Here is a 23,640-nt window from a genome sequence, read left to right as displayed (position 1 = left end):
GTGCGCCTTATATATGGAAAAATGTCATTCATTGAGGGTGCGCCTTATAATGCAGTGCGCCTTATAGTCGTGAAAATACGGTACTCGTTCGCAAGTGGTCGTGCGTTATCCTATTATGAGGACATTTGTGTGCATCATTTTCAGAATATTTTGAAGGGAATACAAAAACAAACTACCATCGATAGGTTGCATCTGAAACTCAGTGTGAAAAATATCAAAATGTCAAACAAAATTAGAATTCAGTTTAGTCTTAGGTTCATTTAAAACTTATTTTTGAGTGTGTCTGCATTGCAATCAAAGTTCATTTAAATTTGTTTATGTTATATTAAGATTCACCGGTGCAAAAAGTACCACTGTATACAAAATAAGATCAGCAAATCTGCTGTCAATCTATTCCATTAAATATAGTTTGTTTATGATGCATTCCTGCACGGCAAATAAAAGCAAAATGCCGCATTTTTATATGCGCTTCAATAATTCATAAAGGTCCATTTTTATGTCCTTTTTCAGCTATATTTTGGTCGAGTAGATTCATGCAAGGGTCCTTTGAGCGCATTGTAAATTTAGACTGTTATTTCAGATGAATACACAGTCTTGAAATGGCACCCACATGTAATATAAATTAAATACATATGCTGTATATACTGTATGAATACTATATGATTATGATATGCATTCATTTGAACTGACTACAATCGAAACAATTACAAAAGATTTAACTTTAATTTATACACAAACCTTTAAACAATGCACCAATTAAATCACCTTGGATGATGATAAATTAGAGAAAGCTAATTAATGATTAAGAAATAAATCTATAATCTTTTTTTCTGGTTTACTTCACATTTTTGGCCTATTAAAATTAACATTTATATTCATGGAATGTCCATCTTATGCTGTTGTGTATTTTTTATTATTTTTTTATGTTTTACTATTTTTCCTCTGTCCTTAAATGGCATCAATTTTATTAACTGCTTCCTAAAAACCTCTTAAAAATAAAAAAAATATAGCTTTTAAGAAAGACTCCTATGTGAATCAAGGTTAATTTTCTATAAAAACTAATTGGTTGTCTTCCTAATTAAGTCTAAAAATTAATCCACACTGATTCACCAATTAGATAGTTAAATATCCATTTGAACCAATTAAAAGCCAAAATAAAAAGGGTAAATAATTATTTTAATCCAAATATCTGAAATATTTTAAAATGGTCAAAAATAGTTTTAAAATTTTCAATGACTATTGATTCAAAGACACATTTTTTTGTATTTTTTTTACCGGCTATAGATTGTCGTAAGGACTTGATGAGGTCATGAAACGTTCCGCCACCCGCGAGAGAAACTACAACGATGCTGCTGCTGAGCAACACATTTTATCGTAGGCGCTATGAAGCAAAACACGCTAAGCAAACACACACACACGTATGAAAAGACAACCCCAGCACCCCCTCCCATCTTTTTCCGCGCATCTCACTGCCGTTCCCGCTTTGCCGCGGAGGTTGTTGCCAAGGCTCGGAATGAGCGACGTGATTGGTCGAGCAGGGCTCATCAGCGAGAGAACTCGCCATTGGGATTGGCGGCTTCCGTAAAAGGGAGCTCCTCAAGATGCTTTTGCCATCTCGTTACCACGGCACGCTCAAGTGATTTCATTCGATTGTAAATAAGTGTGATTTCTTACTCTCTGGATAGCAACAATGTCAACGGTCGCACTGTTTTCGTGGTGAATTCCTTTCATTTTTCCTGTTGATAAACAAGACAAAATATCTGTATTGCCTCGAGGTGGGAGCGTGTGTGCCGTCTAGCATGTGAGTGCTGAATTAAACAAGGTCACTCAATGCAGGCTTCCCACGCAGCACAATTTGGGTTTTTTTTTTTTTTTTTGAGATTTTGTCGGATGATAAACAAAAGGAGCACATAGAGAAAGCAGGAATTGATTTTGGGACCTTTTTTGACATTTGACAATACCACCCCCCAAATCACGTGTCAAAGTGGCGGCCCGGGGGCCAAATCTGGCCCGCTGCATCATTTTGTGCGGCCCGAGAAAGTAACCGACTTTTTGTTTTAGGATCAAATTAAAATGAAGAGTATAGATGTATATTAAATTTCCTGATTTTCCCCTTTTGAAATCAATAATTGTAATTTTTTAATCAATTTCTTCTGTTTTTAGTTCAAAAATCATTTCGTAAAATCTAAAAATATATTACAAACAAGCTATAATAAACATTGTTTTAGATCTATAAAAAACTGAGTATTCAGGGAGTTTAATTCAGTTCTTTTAATAAATTTATTTAAAAAAAATCTAAATATTATATCTAAAATGGTCCGGCCCACATAAAACCAAGTTGACGTTAATGCAGCCCGCGAACCAAATGATTATTATTTTTTTAAACATGACATAAAATTCCCCATCATTTACCCTCTCTTATGTTTATGGCGCCCACCTGTAAAAAGCAGAGGACACTAAGAAGCTGGCAAATTATTGTCAGTGTATACCCGTCAGTCATTTTACAAGCTATTTCAGGTTAAATGTATGGCATCATCATTTTTTTATGAGGCAACACTATTACTCGGGCGTTATTTACAAGCCAGGCTTAATGCCGGGAACCATTTTTTTGTGACCTGACTGAGAAAGAGGTTAGAGTCCATGTCACAAAATCGGTTGGGCTACGTCGCCATGGTAACCCATCCTTCAGGCTAAGAAGCTCAGTGCTACATTTATTTTATCTGAACAGAGATTTGCGTATCTTTGTCACTTCTATTGCACACTTCTAGGCTGACAGCGACCTTTTAAAACTCAACCTATAAATTTTATATTCAATTTTTTACTGATCGCAGCTCTTCCCGGAGCTTGATGTAAAATTAAGATAGAGCCCGTTGAGGCGCTCAAAGAAGGCTTATTGTATAAATTATATCATAAGAAAATGAAGAAAAGGTCCAACGGAGCACTACAAGGCCTTTCATTGAGGTTAAGAGAGCTCCAGTTTAAACATTCAATGAATTATATAACGGAAAGCACAGTACCCATAGAAAACCCACGAAAGGCTGGGGGGTACATGTAAACTCCATACACTTATAGACTGTTTTCAACATCAGCACCTCACCAACACCTCAAAAACTATTTTACGGCTATAAAACCTCTACTGCAGCTACAGCTGCGACACATAAAAATAATCAATAATAACCTCATACAATTTTAATATTATTTAGGAATATTTCCTGAAAAGTCCGTCTTGAAAACGGCTTTAAAGCAATACAACAATATTAAAGCAATACAACAATATATTTGCTTGTGCAGCTCGCTCCAGATACAGTTTGGTAGCTCTGGCTAGCCCACTCCATCACTAGCCAATTATATTTGCAATGACGTATCCCTACGCCTGCGAGAAGGCCTTGTTATCACCAAATTGAATTCTGATTGGATAAAGCAAGTCTTATCGACACTTGTTTAATGCAGCAGAGCCTGCAGAACTGATTGTGAAGGCATTGAGGTAGATTTCTGACCATGGCAACAAATAATGGCTGGAATGTGATTGGTTAAATGCTTCTATAAACAAAACACACATCTGGAAGCAGCGCAACCGGGGGGGGAAAGCAATGAAAAGAAGTTAACAGACAATTTGGAATTATATAATAAGTATTGATGGACAAAATATAACATGTGATTCAGATATTTCTTAGGTCAGCAGAGGAGGCCTTGAAGGCCCCGATGGCCCGCCATTGGTTTTCAAAAATACTGTTCAGATGCGCTGCTAGTGACTGTGTAAAAATGATAAGTGGCGAATTCCCTCCTTTTTGATGTCGTCCCGAGAATCACGATAAATAAAGTTTGGTGAATCCAAATTTGAATGGCTAAGCCATGAATCACATTGTTTCACGCTAGGGCTTGACATTTTTCTCTTTCAGCAGGCTTTCATGATGGCTTTGTCTCCTCGTAAGGTGCCTCGGCTGCCAGTAATCTCGGTGATAAATTCTTCCCCGTCACAACAATAAACCGCCGCTCCTCGTCGGAGAGATAAAAATGCCGGCGATCGTCTCAATCAGGACGGGAATTGTATTTGATGCGAGAACGGCCGTCGCATCGCCTGGCTGTCTGGCTGTGTTATGTGTGAGATGACTAACTCAAATCTCGGTTCTTACAACGTATTTTGTTCAAATTCCTGATGAACTGTATTTGAATTTTTAAGGCAGCTAGCAAGGAAATTTTTGTTATGTCTTTTTTAGCCTCATTAAATGCTTAGAATGCTTTTATTGTGGGATTTAGATCAATGCAAACCACTATTCTGATAGGATAAAAGTATGTGAACCTTTTGGAAACCCGACAACTTAAGATTTGATTAAAAAAACTGTTACTAAAATGTGATATGAATAAATTCTCACCCCTGAAACTTTCACACCAAGGATTACAACTGCTATGGTAACAAAACTGGATGAAACAACTGTGGTGTTTGTTAGGTTTTCTTAGAGATTCATGAATGACAGAAATGTTGACTTCAAATTTGGCTTCTTAATACAGTGGTGCCTTGACATACGAGTGACCCGACATACGAGCAATTTGAGAATTTCGGGAAAATATTTTGAGATACGGGATGAATTTTTATGAGCATTGACACATTTTAGTAATATTAAACCATTAGTTATTTGATACTTTGTTAACAGATGGCAAATTAGATGAAATCAAATATTTTTTCCAATCAAATATCCAGTTTTTGGGTGTTTTTCAGAGGGTTGGAACAAATTAATTTGTTTTTAGTTCATTTCAATGGGAAACGTTCGTCTGAGTTACAAGAAAATCGACATATGAGCTCAGTCGAATTAAGCTTGTATCTCGAGGTACCACTGTATTGTACTTGAGTGTGTTTTGATACTAAAACAACTAAAATAAAGACTGCTTAATTGCTCCATTTTGACCCAATATTTATGGACTCAGTGCTGATGCTAGCCTCTATTTTTCTAGCTAGCTATATCGATCAATTATCAGCACTTCCTCAGGTTTGTCATCGATTTGGGTAGCTAGTTATATCAACCTATGAATTATGCAATTTTATTTTTTCTTTTCATTCCTGGAATATTTAAGTAAGAGGGAAACACTTTACAACCATCTGCTGTTCCACATTTTTTCCTGATGATAACAACGTTTGTTCTTAGTCATCTCTACTAAAAAAAAGACCTAATTTCATCTTATTTTTCAGGCTATTACAGATATCAGCTGCATTTTCTGTCATCTCCGTTTTTCCTAACATCTACCGCTTAAACCATTAGCGCATATAGACATATATATTCCTCCACTCATTTCCTTTGCACACTATTCCTTGTGACAGGCATGAAGGGGAATTGAAACATGTGCAGCAGCTCATATCTGCATATGGGGGAAATAAGGCCAGTGCTTCGTTACACAGCTCATTAGGCTGCGATGATACATGAGCTTTTTAAGACTAACAAAGAGCCATGTTTGTCACAACAACACAATACATCCCAACATTGCAAAATAATGACAGTGTGACTTCTTGTCATAACATACAAAGAAGAAAGAAAACATGCTGTAATAGTCTATAACTAGAACCTCCATTGACCCTGGCTTTACTGCTTTTGTTACCATGGTAACTGTGCAGCTACACTGATGGACGCCACCGCTCTGAATGAACTGGAGAGATGATAAACAACACTTCTTATTAGAGATACTGTTATGTAATGAGAGGAGTGGCATAGCTTTACCATATGAGGAAGTAATCAATTACTTTGCAGTACTTTAACTACAATTTAATATATCTAAGGCAAAACAACACAAAGACCAATTGAAACCATTTATATGCAAGCTTTGGACAGAGAGGCAAAAAAGCTGTTTGTTAGTCTTTCAAAAGAAAATATATGCAGAAATCAATGCACAGTGGTACTTTGACATACGAGTAGCCAGACATATGAGCAATTTGAGATATGAGGACAATTTCGGGCAAATATTTATCTTGAGATACGAGACAAATTTTGATATACGAGCAGAGAGCGGATGCGAGAGGCTGCTCATAAGAATATCATCCTCCCTCTTTGAAATCCATATAATTTTAATACTATTAAACACTTTTTAGTAATATTAAACCACTTGTAATGTGTTACTTTGTTAATAGATGTCGAATTAGAACAAATAAAAATGTTTTTTCAATCCAATATCCTGTTTTTGGTGGAACAAATTAATTAGTTTTTAGTTCATTTCAATGGGAAACCTTCATTTGAGTTACAAGAAAATCAACATACGAGCTCAGTCCCGGAACAAATGAAGCTCGTATCTCGAGGTACCACTGTACTTCTTATTACTGAAGCCAACTAGACCGCTACTTATCCAGGCAAACTGAACACTTTTACGACCTCTATGACCTTTGAACTTTGATCCGAAAAGATTAGTAAAGCTTCAAGTTTAAAAAAAAGAATTATAGAAAAAAATAATGATGCATCCTAACATCCTGACTCATCAGACAGTAAGGTGTCTTCAATCTTAGAGAACACCGCCGAGCCTCTGGTTCAAGTCTCTATGACAACGGCTCTTGGCAAATCAGCATGCATAAAACCCTGACGAGAGGCCTCTCAGTGATAGCGACCCATTGCAGAAAGGTGGCGCCGTTTGGGGGCCATCATAAATACCAAGCACATTGCATATCCCTTTACAATGTGTGTCAGCGTCACTTCCCTTCAGCTATTAACCTCTGGACAGGTGGTCTACAACCTGAGCCACCACTCGCTGAGTTTTGATGCTCTCTAATTAGTATTAGGTCGACTTTGATTTCCCATCTTGTTATTCACCGCTTTGACTTCTTTGCCCTTTGCAAATAGCAAAATCATTGCTTCCCATGCTTTGATTTACAGTTATTGCCAACAAGGTCATTTGTAGATAAAAATGAGCAGGGACAGGAAGGAGAGTTCTGGTCTGTAATTCATTTCGCCACCCACATATGAAAGTCATAATTCAATTCTTTTGCGTCCACAGCTGACAATGCTTTAACGGTGTTATGAAACACTAGTGCAAGTGACTTTAAAATGACAACTCAGCAAATTATAGACAGAAATCCATCTACCAAAAAAACAAACCTATTCGATCGAAATTAGTTTTCCTTTCTCGGGGCCTGCCCACAAAAAAAACTCCAAACAGAATGAGTTGCAGTAGCATTTTATCAATTGGCTTAATCTTTTACTGCCTATTTTGTTATGTATTCTGTAAACATGTACTAATTGACGCAGTACTTGGAACCTAGAAATGAGCATCAATTCTGGTTGTGATGTCACAACCAGAATGACTGTCATCAGCCCTTCTGGTTGTGATGTCACAACCAAAATGACTGAAATCAGTCATTCTGGTTGTGATGTCACAACCAGAATGACAGAAATCATTGAGCATTCTGCAACGCATTGTTTTGGATGGAATTACAATGGAATAGTTTAAAAAAAACATATTTCTGTGCTAAATTAATTTTCTACAAGTAAGATTACATTAATGCATTCATTTTAATGGTCACTATTATTTCATAGCACATTTAACTTGCTGGAGCCTTACCAAAGCTTCCATTTAAATTCCCAGTCATTTTTCATTGATTTTCCTTTCCAGTACATGCTTTAAGAGGTTCCAAAAAAAATATGTGCCCAGACTATTCATTAAGATTCTTTGTGTACCCCCACAAGTGATTAAACACTAATGTTTGGGGGGCGCTTTAGCTCCAGTTGAGGGCATGTCGCCAGGTCCCATCCACACACACAAAATCTAATACAGATGACTTCATCATTTTTGCCCAGTAACCTTTCTACCGTTCCTTTTCCACTCCTGCACTACATCCGACACCCCCACCCACACCCATACCCCCCCCCCCCCTCACTCCACCCCAAGGGCGTTCCCAGTACGAGCGATCAAGGTTAAGTGGCAACTCTGCTGAGTCGCGTCGAGGTTCGCTACGATAGCATCTCGTCCCCAAACTGGTTTTCAGTCAAGGCTGTTGTCAGGGTTTTTATTTCATTTTATTATACATTTACTTGCAACCAAGTATAAACCTGGCCTTGCTATTAAAGAACACTTTGCTCACCTTTAGTTAAGCGCACATTATTATTATTATTTTCCTCATACTTGCTTTCAATGATGTATAAACTTTGCTCCTGAAAGCCTTGTTTAGTCTAAAAAAAAAAGGGCGCCGGAGAAGAGCAGAGTATTGGCATCCAAGTCAAGGCTGACTCATGGACCTGCATTGAGAAAGCACTCCACCTTTGTCATCTACAGTCCACCCACCATGGATGCTCCAAGACCCCTAACGCTTCGGTCCTCATCTGTTTTGATTTTCCTGAATATGTTTTGGTAGATATTTACAAGGCTAAGGATTCAATTCACTAGCACGCACATAGATAAACACACTCAGACATCTCAATTGTGTAATTCACCCCTCCTTTTAGAGTTGAGACATAGTCAGGGCCACTGAATGTAATGAAGCGAGAAAAAAGAAGTGTAAGGTCAGAACAGAGTTGGATTGAATTGGATAACTTGAAGCTGTCTTCAACAGTCATCCTTCTTGCAAGCGAAAATCCAAAAAGAATGTCTTTCCTCTTTATTTACAGTGTCAACAACTCTGTGAGCAAAAGAAACCTTAAGATAGAAAAACTTACCCAAATATATATCATCCATGGTCCATAAATCTATCTAAATATGAGTAAGGGTGAAATGATACAGTGACACAAATGTTAATACGTTACTTTGATTTTTCACTGAAATATAACTGATCGTTTAAAATGTATTGTCGTAACTGTGGTCTAAAAATTTGATCTATCGTATCATACTGCATTTGAGCTAACATTCCCTGATAAATTTCTTCTTCAGTCTTAAAACAAAACAAAAAAAAAATCAAAGCAACGAATACGTACCACATTTACATTCCAGTCTTTCATCAAAGTATATCAAAGCACTCAAGCTAACATTTCATCAATGAAGTTATTAATCAAGCCTGAGAGAAAATATTTGTTCTCTACTTTTAGATGTAAGCTTAAATCATGGCAACACGGACTTTAAAAGAAAAATAACTTTAAAAATGAGAAAATGTAGTCGAGCAAGAACACCCTCGGTCATGCTGTCGTAAGCCTCCATTACAAGGACGGCCTAGCATGTCCACACATATAAATCACCTGGCTTATATGAGAAGAAGCATGGTGGTTGACCGCAGGGTCTCTTACATAGAAACACCTTCCGCTGTCCTGCGGTCCAGTTGACCCCCAAAGCAATTTCAACCCCCGCACTTGTGAATACGAGCAGTATTTCCAGGCAAGATGGAAATGAATGTACGACAGAGTAATACTTCACTTTACTATAACCACTCTCTAGGTTAAATGTTTGCCAGTCCGCCACTGCTGGGATACAATACAGTCACGTTGATTGGTTTCAAAGCTCAAACCAATATGGGAAGTTCTATCCATGCCAGTGTATGAAGATATCTTCAATTTGACTATTTAAAACGTCATAATGATCTGATTACTAAATTCCTGGAAACGCAAAACGTCGATTTTTATTGGCACTTCACATAGTGTGCCTAGTACCGTATTTTCACGACTATAAGGCGCACTTAAGTCTTAAATTTTCTCCAAAATAGACAGTGCGCCTTATAATGCAGGCGCTTTATAATACAGTGTGCCTTATAATGCAGTGCGGTTTATAATACAGTGCGCCTTATATATGGAAAAAATGTCATTCATTGGGGGTGCGCCTTATAATGCAGTGCGCCTTATAGTCATGAAAATACGGTACTTCCAATTGTGTTTTGCTTCTTGCTAAATAAAAGCAAACAAGATTTGTATTTTAGTGGGTCGGCTCGGGGTTGTCCTGCATCTCATAATTCATATTTACTTATAATGGCCGTGTCATTGTCATGCTCCGTGTTTGCCTCTATTGTTGACATGCCAAAACATGTTTCCTCATTGCCAAGTGTTGGTCTGGAACTAGCGTTTATTATCGCAACAGCGCTGTCTGTGGTAGTCGGGTGGTGTAATAGCAGCAATTTTTTTTCATGGTAAGTTTTTAATATTATTGTTGAGAGATCACTCAGCTCTAGACCAATAGATTCTTTCCAGTATTCCTCTGGAGTGACATATTGTTTGTAAAATACAGTACTGCTCCAACTTAACTAAAGAGCTACATTAATCACATTCTCTATGATCGCTCATCCGAGTGGGTGGAATTGTCTCTGCACATTATTGACTGTTAATGGCTTTCCTGGCAGCCTGTACCGCATGGACAACGGTCATGCATAGGAATACGATGCCAGTTCTAGATGAGGAAACTACATGTGGTAGAGTGGGGAGGGATGGGGTTTAAATCAGGGGAAAGTGTCAGTGTCCAGCAGAGGGGAACGATAAACAGTTAGCCTGTGGTGGTATTGACAAGGCAATGAGATAATTTAGGCATAGTTCTATGTTAATTAATCACAGCATTTTAAGACTGGAACCTTAGGCATCACGGGCTCTTTTGACATGGGCAGTGTGCGTGCCTAAAATAGCCAAATTAATTACAGTCCGGCAGCGGTGGGGGCCACGTCTGCAAGCGCAAGCTGTTTTAATTAGCACAGAGAGGCTTGTTCGGCTACTGTTTGTGCGTTTGTGTGTGCGTGGGGGGAAAGGCCAGAGCTGCACAGTGCTGCAATGAATAAATAAGGGAACGTAAAATGTCGTTTTTAAGTCATTTCGCCACTGATGCACTCTGCGGAGAATGCAATCACTGCTATGTCCAACTCTGCTCGGAAACAATCGATAAAAAGCTCTTATTCCAGATGGCGGCAAGCCACCAGCGCAAAGTAGCGCTTAAGTTACACCTTCCGCCTCCACCAGGGGTGATAAAAGTCAGTCCCTGGTGTCACACTGGTAGTTTCCACGTCTAAATATCATTGATGAGTGAATAAAGAAAACATGATGGATAGAGGACCCGGCGGGCAAATACTTGTGTAAATTCGAATTTCATTTATCTTCAGCTGATTGGAAATTAAATAACAATAAAAAGATGTCAGCATGACCTTGGGCGGCGTCCAACAGAAGTTTTCACAATTTTGAAACAAATTGGTGTCAGGTAATTAGCATATTTTTGTTCGTACATGCAAAGGCTTCATTTTAATAAGGAATATTACAGCCTAAATGTTTTAGAAAATTAGCAATATCATGCAACAAATAATTTCAAATACCGTATTTTCACGACAATCAGGGACACTTAAAAGTCTAAAATATTCTCCAAAACAGACAGGGCGCCTTATAATCCGCTGTGCTTTATATATGGAAAAATTAATTTAAATGTGTCATTCGTTGGGGGTGCGCCTTATAATGCAGTGCGCCTTATAGTTCTGAAAATACGGTATCATCCTCTATATGTAACCTAACTAAAATCAGATCCCAGTTCTTAAAGCACAAATCAGTTTTGTCGTCATGTCCAATCTTTCTGTACAAATTGCGATAATGAACTGTTTCCATAAAGTCGACCTCTCAGTACAAATTGCGATAATTAACTATGTTTCCATTAAATCAACCTCTCTGAAGCAGGCTTGTTTTCCAGGAAGTAAACCTAGAAAAGTCCCTGCTAGTCACTGCTTGAGCGCCTTATTTTGTCACGGTTGAAAAGACAGCCCCGATTCTACTGTGTAGCTGTCTGACAGGCTACAGCTAGGTCGGGTAGTGCTGGTATGCACGTGAGTCATGCATAGCATTGCGTTCGAGACTGTGGGAGCTGACAGACTGTAAGGCAGTCTGTCAAGTTCGCTTGACAAAAACAAGTTGACTGCGATATACATTGGAATTCACATGAATGACAATGTTTGACTGAGGAGTTTATGTGAGTTAATCTGTCAAACAGCAAAGCCCAGACCTAATATTCAGTATCGGCGCCCATAACGTCTATTTTTAGAGGGTTGGAAAATCTCTCGTGAGGATAACCCAGGTGTGGGCAAACTTTTGGGCCCAGGGGCCACATTGACTTTAAAAATTTGACAGATGGGCCGGGTCAGCACAAGATACGATACATATAAAAAAGTGCATCCGTTAACAGTACATATGAAACATAAACAGAAAAAAAGGACGGAAGTATTAAAATACTCATCACTCATCATTAAAGTATAAAGTAAAAAGGAATGTATGAAGAAATATTAAAATGTAATTTAAAAAAGATAGAAGGGCTGTAAAACACGAAAAACAAATAAGAGTGGACAGAGCTACTGCAACTGTCTTCCGCGTGACGGCACCATCTTGGGTAAAAAAATTAAAATTGGACAACGTCGGAGGGTCGGATTTAAGAACCTAACGGGCCAAATGCGGCCCGCGGGCCGTAGTTTGCCCATAATGGGATAACCGGTATGGAAGATGAATGAATGGATTGGAATTGGCAAAACATATTCTAGAATAATCGTTGGATTGATGGGAAAGAAAAATCCTTATGACAGTAGCTTGAGGCTTACAGAATGGCAAAAGCAGCCACATTTCTTTGTAAGTCATCTTCAGCTCCAGATGTGAAAACACAACAGGAATCTTGCATCAACCCTACTGTGACGCCGTCGCTAATTACCCACCACTCGGATCCCGCCGAGTGCCATGTCTTGTTAGTTTTCCATTTGCACTTTTAATGCCATCAGGCGAGCTCCTGCCTTGTCTGCCTTCATCCAAAGCGTACTTACAATATCTTTGATTAAGGATGACTAATCTCACACCTTTAAAGCGACAGTCACATCACCCATTAACTACTAGATCATTTGTCTATTTTGGAACTAATTCCAACTTAATTTAATATAGTCATGTGTTCTTTTCACCCCTTTCAAGAGGATTCAAATTGAATGGTTAGGGAGACACAAAAAATGGCGTTATCCTTCCAGAATTTGAACCTTACAGCCAACTAAGAGCATTTAGCCAGAAGAAAAGTCTGAAGGAAAAAGATGTAATAAGCCTGGAGATAAATAACGGTGCCTTAAAAAACAAATGGAAGAAAACAAAAAGAACGCACTTATTTAAAAGAGTACTACATCAGTCTGCCAAGTCAAAGGGTGACGTGATGTATGCGGCCATGAAAATGGACGACTGAAAGCCAAATAGTCAGTTGTCTGAGGAGATTAGATAGAAAATTATAGACCGCCATGTTAAAGGTCAAAGCTATTTCCAAGCAGCCTGGTGAGGATATGGATATTACGATAAAGGTAAACAGACCTCTAAAGAAATTGAAAAAGATTTGGGGGATTTACTTTTTATTAAAAGGTCATGGATCTACTCATTCATTTTCTCAACCGGTTATCCTCATAAGGGTCGTGGGTGGTGCTAGAGCAGGGGTGGGCAAACTTTTCGACCCCCCATTGACTTTAAAAATTTGACAGATGGGCCGGGTCAGCACAAGATAGGATACATATAAAAAAGTGCATCCGTTAACAGTATATATGAAACATAAACAGAAAATAGGACTAAAGTAACATACTCATCACTCATCATTAAAGTAAAAAGTATAAAGTACAAAGTAAAGTAAAAAGGATGTATTGAGAAATATTAAAATGTAATTTAAAAAAAGATATAGGGGCTGTAAAACACAAAAAACAAATAAGAGTGGACAGAGCTACTGCCACCGGCTTCCGCGTGACGGCGCCATCTTGGGGCAAAAAAAAACATTATTTGGACAACGTCGGCGGGCCGGATTAAAACGCCTAATGGACAAAATTCGACCCGCCAGCCGTAGTTTGCCCATGCCTAAGATAACCGGTATGGAAGATAAATGAATGGATCGGAATTGGCACGACATGGATGGCCTATAAGGAAAATATGTAGGAATGTCCCAATCATATAATAAAAAAATCTGATCTGATACTTTAACAATGGATTGAGGGGAAATTTAAAATAAAAAAAATACTCTTTTGAGAATAACCTTGCACCTGTGGATAATTTTTTTTTCTGCTACTGAGCAATTAAAAATATTTGCCCTCTTTTTCATCTGGCGTGATCAGGCATGAAAAGGTTTTTAGTACAGAATTCAATATCCTAATAAATTCTAAAGATAGCAACGGTAGCTCCCATCCGTCCATGCATTAAAGATTTAATCTAATAGCTTTGATATTTAACTCTGCAAAAGCGTACCGGGACGTGACAGCAGTAATCGCTTCCCGTCTGGTATGAAGAGGTAGCGGAAATAGAATAAGGAAATTCAACGTTCATCTTTATGTTCATTTCGATCACATTTAACTTAGCTCATGTGTGAAAGCTGTGACAAAGAGATTAAAAAACACCAAAAAAAAGCCAGCTGGGCTCACTCCAGGTTCATTCATCGGCATTAAAAGGCTATTATCAACACAAAACTGAGTCTAACTTTACTGAGTTTATGCAGCCATTGGAAATTTAATGAATAGATCACGGTAATGCACCAAAATACTAAAGACGGTGATTGAGAGTACCGTATTTTCACGACTATAAGGCGCACTTAAAAGTCTTAAATTTTCTCCAAAATAGACAGCGTGCCTTATAATCCAGTGCGCCTTATATATGGAAAAAACTGAAAACCAAAAACGAAAAACCACCACTGTAAGATATTAAAAATACACAAACGCCTGAACTGACACAATACTGTTAAATATGCAGATGCCATCTTAGTTTACAAAATCTTCGATCATATAGCTCCTCCCCAATGCAAGATTTTATACAAAAAAATCCAAAACATCAACAATGGCTGCCTCTAGAGGTGACTGTAAAGTAGTGAGTGCTTCATACCTGGAAGTCAATAGCAATTACCGTATTTTCACGACTACAAGGCGCACTTTAAAGTATTAAATTTTCGCCAAAATAGACAATGTGCCTTATAATATAGTGCGCCTTATAATACAGTGCGCCTTATATATGGAAAAATGTCACTCATTGAGGGTGCGCCTTATAATGCGGTGCGCCTTATAGTCGTGAAAATACGTTAGTATTAAAAAGGAATAAAATTGCCCTCTACCTTGGCGAGGACTGTGATATTAAAAAATAAAATGAAATGAAAGCCCATAAAAAGACATTTATTTCCTCAAACAACCGAAAGAGAAGCATCCTGTCGCTTTGCCGGTGTCATCGGAAGGTAATGGCGCGTGACGAGTGATTAGGCGTACACGACTTTGTGTTTACATGCTTGGAGAATGTCTTGTGTGGATGCAAGCCGCCGCCGCCGCTGCCTCTGACTCAGCGCATCCTCAAGAGAGGGACGGCTCTTTTTATTACCTAATCCAGTTTGGGAAATGAATCTGGGCTGTAATCTAATATTGCGCTGGATATTTCTCGGTGACTGTGCCGTGTGTGCGTGTTGCAGGCCTTTGCTGACTCGACGAACTTGTGGCAGAGCAAATAGAAAAAAAATAAAAAAGCTCATTGTTGATGGCCAATGACTGTGTCATACGGCCTCTAAAATTAAATATCCCTGATTAAGTACTACAAAAATAAAATAAACATGTTTTGAACATTTAAAAAAAATGAAAAGAGAATGTGTAGTCTTTTCCCTAAATGTATTTTTATTGATTTTTTTTAAATGTTCAATGAAATCATGTTCGCTCTCATTAGAAGGAAACCTTTTCCATGCCCACAATTAAATACAGTAACTGTATGCATGAAATGGCACATTGGAACAATAATTAATATGAAGGTTAACATAACTTTAGTAATTTTTGTTCCGTAAAAGATGAGGTAATTTATATATTGGAAGACACCATTAAACTATTAAAGAAGTAGATTGTGGTTAAATAAAGGCAGCATGAATCAATAATATCTATACACATTATTTACACGTATTTTTGTTCCAATTAAAGCAACAGATTCGACTGTGTCAATTATTGACTTTCACGATGGATGTTAAAACTAATTTTCCGGACTATAAGTAATATTTTTTTTACTATAATTCAGGAATGGCTTGCGAGACATCATCAAGTCCAAAAATATACATCCTAAGTTTAAATGTAGGCGTTATTTGGTGCATTAGAGGCAACTCCCATCCCCATTAAAAGGTAACTAGTAACAATAGTAACTCAGGCTCAATTTTAAGAGCTATAACCAATATTAGGATGTATAATATCTGCTTCAAATGAATTAAAAATGACTAAATATACTGCTATATTAGCAAGGCACTGTGAGCAGAATAATAGCTAGATAGTAGTCAACGCAAAACTTATCTACGAGTGGACCAGTTTAAGACCCAAGCCCGTGTCCAATACGGCAGGCGGGAACCAAGCGAGCTTGCACCTCCTAAAGCAGCGTAAACAAATGCTGCACAACCAAAAAAGGTTGAGGCCGCAACACCAGTTGGACAAGTGCACCATGGGATACGTCACCTTGGGAAAATGGGTCTTCCAATGCTTGGCCACGTCACTCCCTGTCGGGAGGTGCAGCGTGTAGTCGCTCCACCGTTTGGAGACGCCGTAAACCGCCACCACCCCCCGTCCCTTGTCGGACCACTGCGTTTGGCTATTTGGATTGCAGTTGAACTCCACCCATTCAGAAGTAAAGTCTCCGAGTGTAGGGGATTCGCCCAATTCCGGGTCGGGCCCGATGGCGGAAACGTCACTTGTTTGCACGGCAATGTAGACCCCATCTATCCTACGTACCTCTTTCACCCATGGTAGGGAGTTTTCTGTGTCCAGGACTAGGATGAGACGTGAGCAACGGCCTGCGTTCTTCTCCTTCCATAATTCCAGAAGATGTGCCAGGTTAAGACTCTCACCTCCTATTGAAAAAAGGGATGTAAATGACCACTTTAGTGACAATATACAGTATACTTACAATGTACAATATACCACATCATTTTGTGTGGCCCGGGAAAGTAAATCATGAGTGAGATTTAGGATCAAATTAAAATGAAGAGTATAGATGTATATGAAATGTCCTGATTTTTCCCCTTTTAAATCAATAATTGTAATTTTTTAATCCATTTTCTATGTTTTTAGTTCAAAAATCATTTTGTAAGATCTAAAAATATATATAAAAAAAGTAAAAAATAAATATTGCTTTAGATCTATAAAAAAACGGAATATTCAGGGCTTTTAATCCAGTTCTTTTATTCCATTTATCAAAAAAAAATCTAAATATTACATCCAAAATGGTCCGGACCAAATGATATCAAGTTGACGTTAACACGGCTCACAAACCAACCAGACTAGGTCACTTTAACCCACTGGTCTCCAAAGTATTAACTGTATTATATATAAATGTCAACAAAAATCAGTTTGCATGAAATGTTCAGTGCTTGCATATCTGCCAAAAAATAACACTTTTCATTAAACTATATTATTTGTGTGTCTAGAATGGAATTAAATCAACTGTGAACAAACTATACTAGTCCTATTTTTTTCCGGAAAATAATAGGAAGGTAAACCATGCCATATTACACAAATTCATTGACATATTATCATCAATAATTACGACTGCTTAGCTTAAAAACACAGCAAAACTTTAGAATGTAGTGAACATTTTTGACCCAAGAGTTCATCCTACGCATAGCGAAAAAAAATACATCTCACCAGGTAAAGCCCAAGCTCCACTTCCTTTTTGCGTGTGTCCACTGTAGAAGATCAGATAAGTGTCATGGCGCGGTCCGTCTTCTGTCCGCAATTCCAGGAAATTGCAGAGTTTTGCATGTAGCGTTTCAAAGCTAACGCCACTCGCTGAGTAGTCGCAACCAAAGGTTTGAATCATGTGGTGCGAGAAGAGACGCTGTATATTGTTCAGCGTGCCTGTGGAGCGCAGGTTCAACTCCTGGGCCTGTTCCGGAGGCAACATAATGGGCTGGCCATCAACACTGCGCCGGGGAAAAGGTGAAAGAAGAGTTCATATCATTAAAAAAAATGAATAAACACTGGTTGCAGAGTTGTAATAAAAACAAACAATTTGACAATGAGCAAGGCTGAATAGCAAAATTATTTTATGGAAATATGTACACCGCATGTGTCAAAGTGGCGGTTCGGGGGCCAAATCTGGCCCTCCGGATCATTTTGTGTGGCCCAGGAAAGTAAATCATGAGTGCCGACTTTCTGTTTTAGGATCAAATTAAAATGAAGAGTATATATGTATATTAAATTTACTGATTTCCCCCTTTTAAATCAATAATTGTAATTTTTAATCTATTTTTTCTGTGTTTTTAGTTCAAAAATCATTATATAAAATCTAAAAATATATTTTAAAAAAGCTAAAATAAACATTGTTTTAGATCTATAAAAACCTGAATATTCAGGGCTTTTAATCCAGTTATTTTAATCCATTTACAAAAAAAAAATCTAAATATTATATCTAAAATGGTCCGGCCCACGTGATATCAAGTTGACGTTAAAGCGGCCCGCGAACCAACCCAAGTCTGACACCCTTGGTGTACATGGTTGCAGGAGGACGCCATGCGATCTCATACATAGAAATTCAAGGCTGGCTGCAAATCACACAGCCATACATTTCCCTTCAATCTACCGTCTTAATGTTATTCACGGCCAATCCGGCGCCACTCATCCCTCACACCGGTACTCCTGTCATCTGCATAACAGGGAGTGTTATATTACTCCTGCTGCCTGTATCGCCTTCAACCTCACCTTTCCAAGGACAAGTGAGAGTTGGTTTTTGTAGTAGATGTATCACGTTAATTTCTTTCTAATTAAATTTAACAGTATCCTTACTGTGTTTTTCCAGTTCAATTAATGATATTGTATATAGACCGCCTCCACATATAAGCCGCACCCTTAAAATTGCCTTAAAATCATTAAATTTGACAAATTCTCTCGTTTAAAACCATATTCAAGGTTTTAATAGGGAGTACAAGTGTTACTTTGAAGGGAAAATCTTAAGAAAAAATATCATACGTGTTATTTCTGACATACTGGATGAATCGAAATGATCATCTGCTAGATTGCACATTCCGAAAAGGTGCTGCCTGCCCATTGACGAATTACATTAAAAACCAGGAAGTGTGTCCGAGTCCCTGGGTGCAATAATAGCATGGGATACACATTACGCATGTATCCAGGCTGATATTTTAATGACCGCTCTTCGATCAGCTTCAAGAAGTATTGTGATGTACTGACATGGTAAACACTACATACACGTGTACCAAGGCTACTCGCGTCTGGCCAGTCAGAACCCGTTTAACTACAGAAAGATAGTTAGAAGATCGGAATTGGGGTGATCCTGTAAATATTTCACATTTGGATGTATTTAGAATTTTTTTTAACATGAAAATTTGAATAGTTTTGTCGACACAATACTTGAGACTTAGAAATGCGCTGGAATTTACTGTAGATGCAAAAAGATACGTCCTTGAACACACACACATACACACTCCCATTTGAAAAATGACATGGATCATCCTTAACGTGGCTTTGGTAAGCTCATTTAATCTTTTCAGATCTCATGGCACCCGAGGGAGAAACTGCTCGTAGTTGAGGATTCACGCCACATCTTTCCATCGCTCTCATCCATCCTGTCTCCAAACCCCTTCCTTCTATCAAAACGTTGTCCCCCTTCACTTCTCTCTCAATTGCTTCAGAGCCACTCCTTATATTTCCTCCCTGCAGTCACACCCTCCTGTGTTATATTTTTTTATTCTTTCGCTCCCCTTTCTCACTCCATAGCTGCAAAATCCCTGTGGGGCTCTTGTCATTGTGGCAACATGATCTGCCGCCATCAAACAGCCTATTACACACCGCTGCATTCTCATCATGCCCTCATTTGTCCCCACGGGCCAGGCGGCCGGCCACGTGCAGTCACGAAAACAAAGAAAAGCGACGGGACCGCGTTTGGAGTCCACGTATACGAAGCACGCTACATGAGTGAACATCACTGAGTTCTTTACCGATGCAGGCTTTTGGCGTGAGAGGAAGTCAGGGGAACTAAAGTCTATTAAAAAAGAAAAGATCCCAAGCTAAGAGAGAGAAGGACTTGGCAAGGCATTAGGAGTGACAGCAGTTAATGGCTAAGCACTGTATCACTTAGTATGCAACATGGGGAACACCAAAATGATGCCTTCAGGGGCTAAACATTAGCAGCATGTTTAGGCGTTCTTATTGGACTATTTATCCAGTTGGTTTGGTGTTAACTGAGAGGGGAGTTGAGATGGGAGATCATATTTACAAAAGCAGTTCTGTTAACCGCAAGGCTAGTACTTTTTAGTGTAGGTACATACGGGGAAGGGTAGGGTGGCTTGTGGGCCGCTTTAATGTCAACTTGATTTCATGTGGGCTAGACTATTTTAGATATAATATCTAGATTCTTTTATTTTTATAAATGGATTAAAAGAACTGGATTAAAAGCCCTGAATATTCAGGTTTTTATAGATCTAAAACAATGTTTATTTTAGCTTTTTTTTAATATGTATTTTTAGATTTTACAAAATGACTTTCGAACTAAAAACACAGAAAACATGGATTAAGAAATGAGTTATTGATTTAAAAGGCGGAAAATCAGGAAATTTAATATACTTCTATACTCTTCATTTTAATTTGATCCTAAAAAAGAACGTCAATTTACTTTCCTGGGCCACACATAATGATGCGGCGGGCCAGATTTGGCCCCCGGGCCACCATTTTGACACACGTGCCCTAACCTGACCTATCCACCAAATATATATGTTATGCTGTATCTATTCTACGATTGCCATGCCTCCTAATTTGTGCAGGACAGACAATGATTGGAATACTTCACTGTTGGTAATGAACTATTTTGTCTTTGATAGTAGTAGTATAAATAAGAATACTTTCCATCATTTCAACAATACTTCAATTGTGCACTGCAAAACATAAAGTATGAAATTGCAAATTATGTTGCAAACATCCTACCTGCAGTATGTTGTGGGCACAACTAAGGCGTATCCAACACAGGTGCCTCCAAGACAGCTGCCCAGTTCGTGGAACAGCCCATGCGCCAATGACTCCAAGGACAGCACAATCAGCAAAGCGCTAAGGAAGATACCATTGGCTGGCTGCATGGAGGAAAGCAAAAAAAACGCAAAGTCATTTCCTTCCATTTGTCACTCTTGCTTTGTGGAGAAGCAATCGCAATCCCATAATTGGTGGTGACACTGGGCGAGAACGTTACATAACACGGCAGCGACTGTGAGACCGTGCAAGAAAAATGCACTGTTGAGACTATAAACAAACCAAAGAGAAGACTACGAATGAAAATGATCAAGTCAAAGACAGGCAACAAACTTAGTTTCGGGTTGTTAAACTCTCATCCAAATCAATTTCATGAGTCATTGGCATGCCGTCTCATTAAGCGTGTTGGTTTCATCGCTTGCTTGCCGCTAATTCGGAGAATGTTAATCCAGTTTTAAAAGTAAAAAGTAAAAACCCTTGGAGGATTTGTTTTTCATAACGTACCTGCCAGGATACAGCACCCAAAATGACAGTGGACAGCAAAGAGAAGAACACCAGCCGCTCGGAAATGAGGCAAAAGTGTCGGATTCCTCTGGAGGCCATGACCTGGTCTAGGCTACGGGTACTGGAGCGTTGTGCACGCCAACTCTTCTGACACTCGCTCAGCTTGGTATGGAAGCCCCATATTGTGATGAGAAGGATGATGTGACAGATGGACCAGAAGATACCAAAGAGGCAGAAGCCTGGAATCACCAAATACCAAAGCTCCAAGTGGCTAAGCTGTGGAAAGATAAAGTGAAATGAAATGTTAATGGTTGTTCTTAGAGGCAATTGGATATGCTTGGACAAGGGTGTCAGACTCGGGTTGGTTCGCGGGCCGTTTTAATGTCAACTCGATTTCATGTGGGCCGGACCATTTTGGATATAATATTTAGATTTTTTTTTTTATAAATGGATTAAAAGAACTGGATTAAAAGCCCTGAATATTCAGTTTTTTTATAGATCTAATAGTATTTATTTGAGCTTTTTTGATATATTTCTAGATTTAAAAAATGATTTTTGAACTAAAAACAGAAAAAAAGTATTAAAAAACGACAATTATTGATTTAAAAGGCGTAAAATCAGGAAATGTAAGAAAACAATGTTTATTTTTGCTTTTTTATATAAATTTTTAGATTTTACAAAATGATTTTTGAACTAAAACCCCCCAAAAACTTATCAAAAAATTACATTTATTGATTTAAAAGGGGAAAAATCAGGAAATTTAATATACATCTATAGTCTTCATTTTAATTTGATCCCAAAACAGAAAGTCAGCACTCATAATTTACTTTCCCGGGCCACACAAAATGATGCGGCGGGCCAGATTTGGCCCCCGGGCCGCCACTTTGACACATGTGTGCTAGGAAAACAGTTTTCAGAAATTCAATTATGACCCTGAACACTAAAGAAATAGTCTTCAACCAATAGCTTTACCTTCAAAGCAGCCAGGACAATGAAGGTCAGCTCCACAAGGGTCAATGGCACAAGTGCCAACCGCCTCCATATATTCCCCAAAGTGAGCACAGGTGTCCAACGTTCAGTAGCGCCAAGTGTACTAGAGTACACATCCAAAACCGGCTCGCTCAAGAGCCTCCCAAGGAAGCACCCTAAGGCAAAAGGGTTGGCGGCGATGCCCAGGGCCTGAAAAAACACCAGCGAGGTGACCAAAGCAAAGCTGATCAAGTTGAGCAAAGCAAATATGGATTTCATCCTCAGGTCCACGACAAGAGCTCCTAAAGCCACCATCAGCCAGATGATAGCGACGGACTTGTTGAGAAGCATGGTGGTGCTCGCAATGGCGAATCCGAGCAATTCCAGCAACTCTGTTGACTTCAGCAAAACAGCTTCATAGCGAATTGACTGGCATAGGCGCTCTGTTACGGCCCATATAGCTTTCAGCACCACACTAGCCAAAAGGAGATAGTTAGCAACTACCTCCTTCACATTGGAATCCAAAGTAGGACTATTGAGGAAGCATAAGAGCCCGAGTAGGAATCCAAACCATAAATGGAATAAACTGGAGCTGACTTGTTCCTTTCCAAAGTAATAGTGAAAAATACTGGCGATTCCCAAGACGAAAAGACCCAGGATGAAGATGACCAGGATCATCGGTTCGCTGGTTACTTCCCAGCGTACGTACATTCCAATGCATACCGCAACTAGGAGATTGATGCTTGACAGGTAACCAAGGCAACGGATTGATGTAATCATGTCAACTTGTTTGGGTTTTTCGACAGTCATCTCTTCTTCGTCGTCGTGAGCCATGGTTGACAAATGTGGCTGATATTCTAGCAAAACTTTTGCCAATATATGATAAAAATCACCCCCTGTGAACAGAAGAGTCATTTTTATACACTTATTAGTCACTTAAATGACATCCACTTGACTTTATTCACATAACATATTAGATGTTCTAGGATTATTGGGGGAGGGGGCATAATTACAAGAAGATTAAACTGTACAACAATTTAGAAAATGTTCAATATTGATTTTTTGCTGCTCTATTGCTGGTAGATTTCTGCATATGTGGCAGTTTAGCAGGGAAGTAAAGACTATCAACTTCTAGCATTACATTCACGATGAACTCATTTACGGCGTTTTATGGACATATCATCAGAATACGCGTCCAGATCCATGACAGAATAAACTATGTAAAGCGTCTAGGCTTATTTTTAAAGTATATTTATATGGAGATTGAAATGAAACTTACATGTTGTTGAGAAGTAAATGCTACTGTAGTACTTCCTGGATCTGAAGTACGGGAAGTCCCGAATGTCAAACAT

The 23,640-nt window shown here is 38.6% G+C and overlaps 1 protein-coding gene across 1 annotated transcript; it reads right to left on the bottom strand.

The window, feature by feature from the left end:
• Positions 1–15,461: 15,461 nt before the first annotated feature.
• tmem168a (transmembrane protein 168a) lies at positions 15,462–23,178 on the bottom strand. Its single transcript, XM_077710077.1, has 5 exons — positions 22,292–23,178; positions 21,320–21,595; positions 20,777–20,919; positions 17,483–17,760; positions 15,462–16,689 (listed from the first exon to the last, which is right to left on the bottom strand). Exons 1-5 carry the CDS (start codon positions 23,120–23,122, stop codon positions 16,139–16,141), a joined length of 2,079 nt encoding a protein of 692 aa, XP_077566203.1. The 5' UTR covers positions 23,123–23,178; the 3' UTR covers positions 15,462–16,138.
• Between the last annotated feature and the right edge of the window lie 462 nt (positions 23,179–23,640).

Source organism: Stigmatopora nigra, chromosome 23 (assembly GCF_051989575.1).
Source record: "Stigmatopora nigra isolate UIUO_SnigA chromosome 23, RoL_Snig_1.1, whole genome shotgun sequence".
Classification (NCBI taxonomy): Eukaryota; Metazoa; Chordata; class Actinopteri; order Syngnathiformes; family Syngnathidae; genus Stigmatopora; species Stigmatopora nigra.
The sequence above is the reverse complement of the archived record's forward strand: the minus strand, read 5'-3'. Positions and strand labels throughout refer to the sequence as shown.

Excerpts from the sequence above, each read along its gene's own strand:
- tmem168a (XM_077710077.1), bottom strand. The coding sequence starts at position 23,122 with ATGGCTCACGACGACGAAGAAGAGATGACTGTCGAAAAACCCAAACAA. Across the intron at positions 21,596-22,291 it reads TTGTCCTGGCTGCTTTGAAG|CTTAGCCACTTGGAGCTTTG; the intron begins GTAAAGCTATTG and ends ATCTTTCCACAG. Across the intron at positions 20,920-21,319 it reads TGGGTGCTGTATCCTGGCAG|CCAGCCAATGGTATCTTCCT; the intron begins GTACGTTATGAA and ends TCCTCCATGCAG.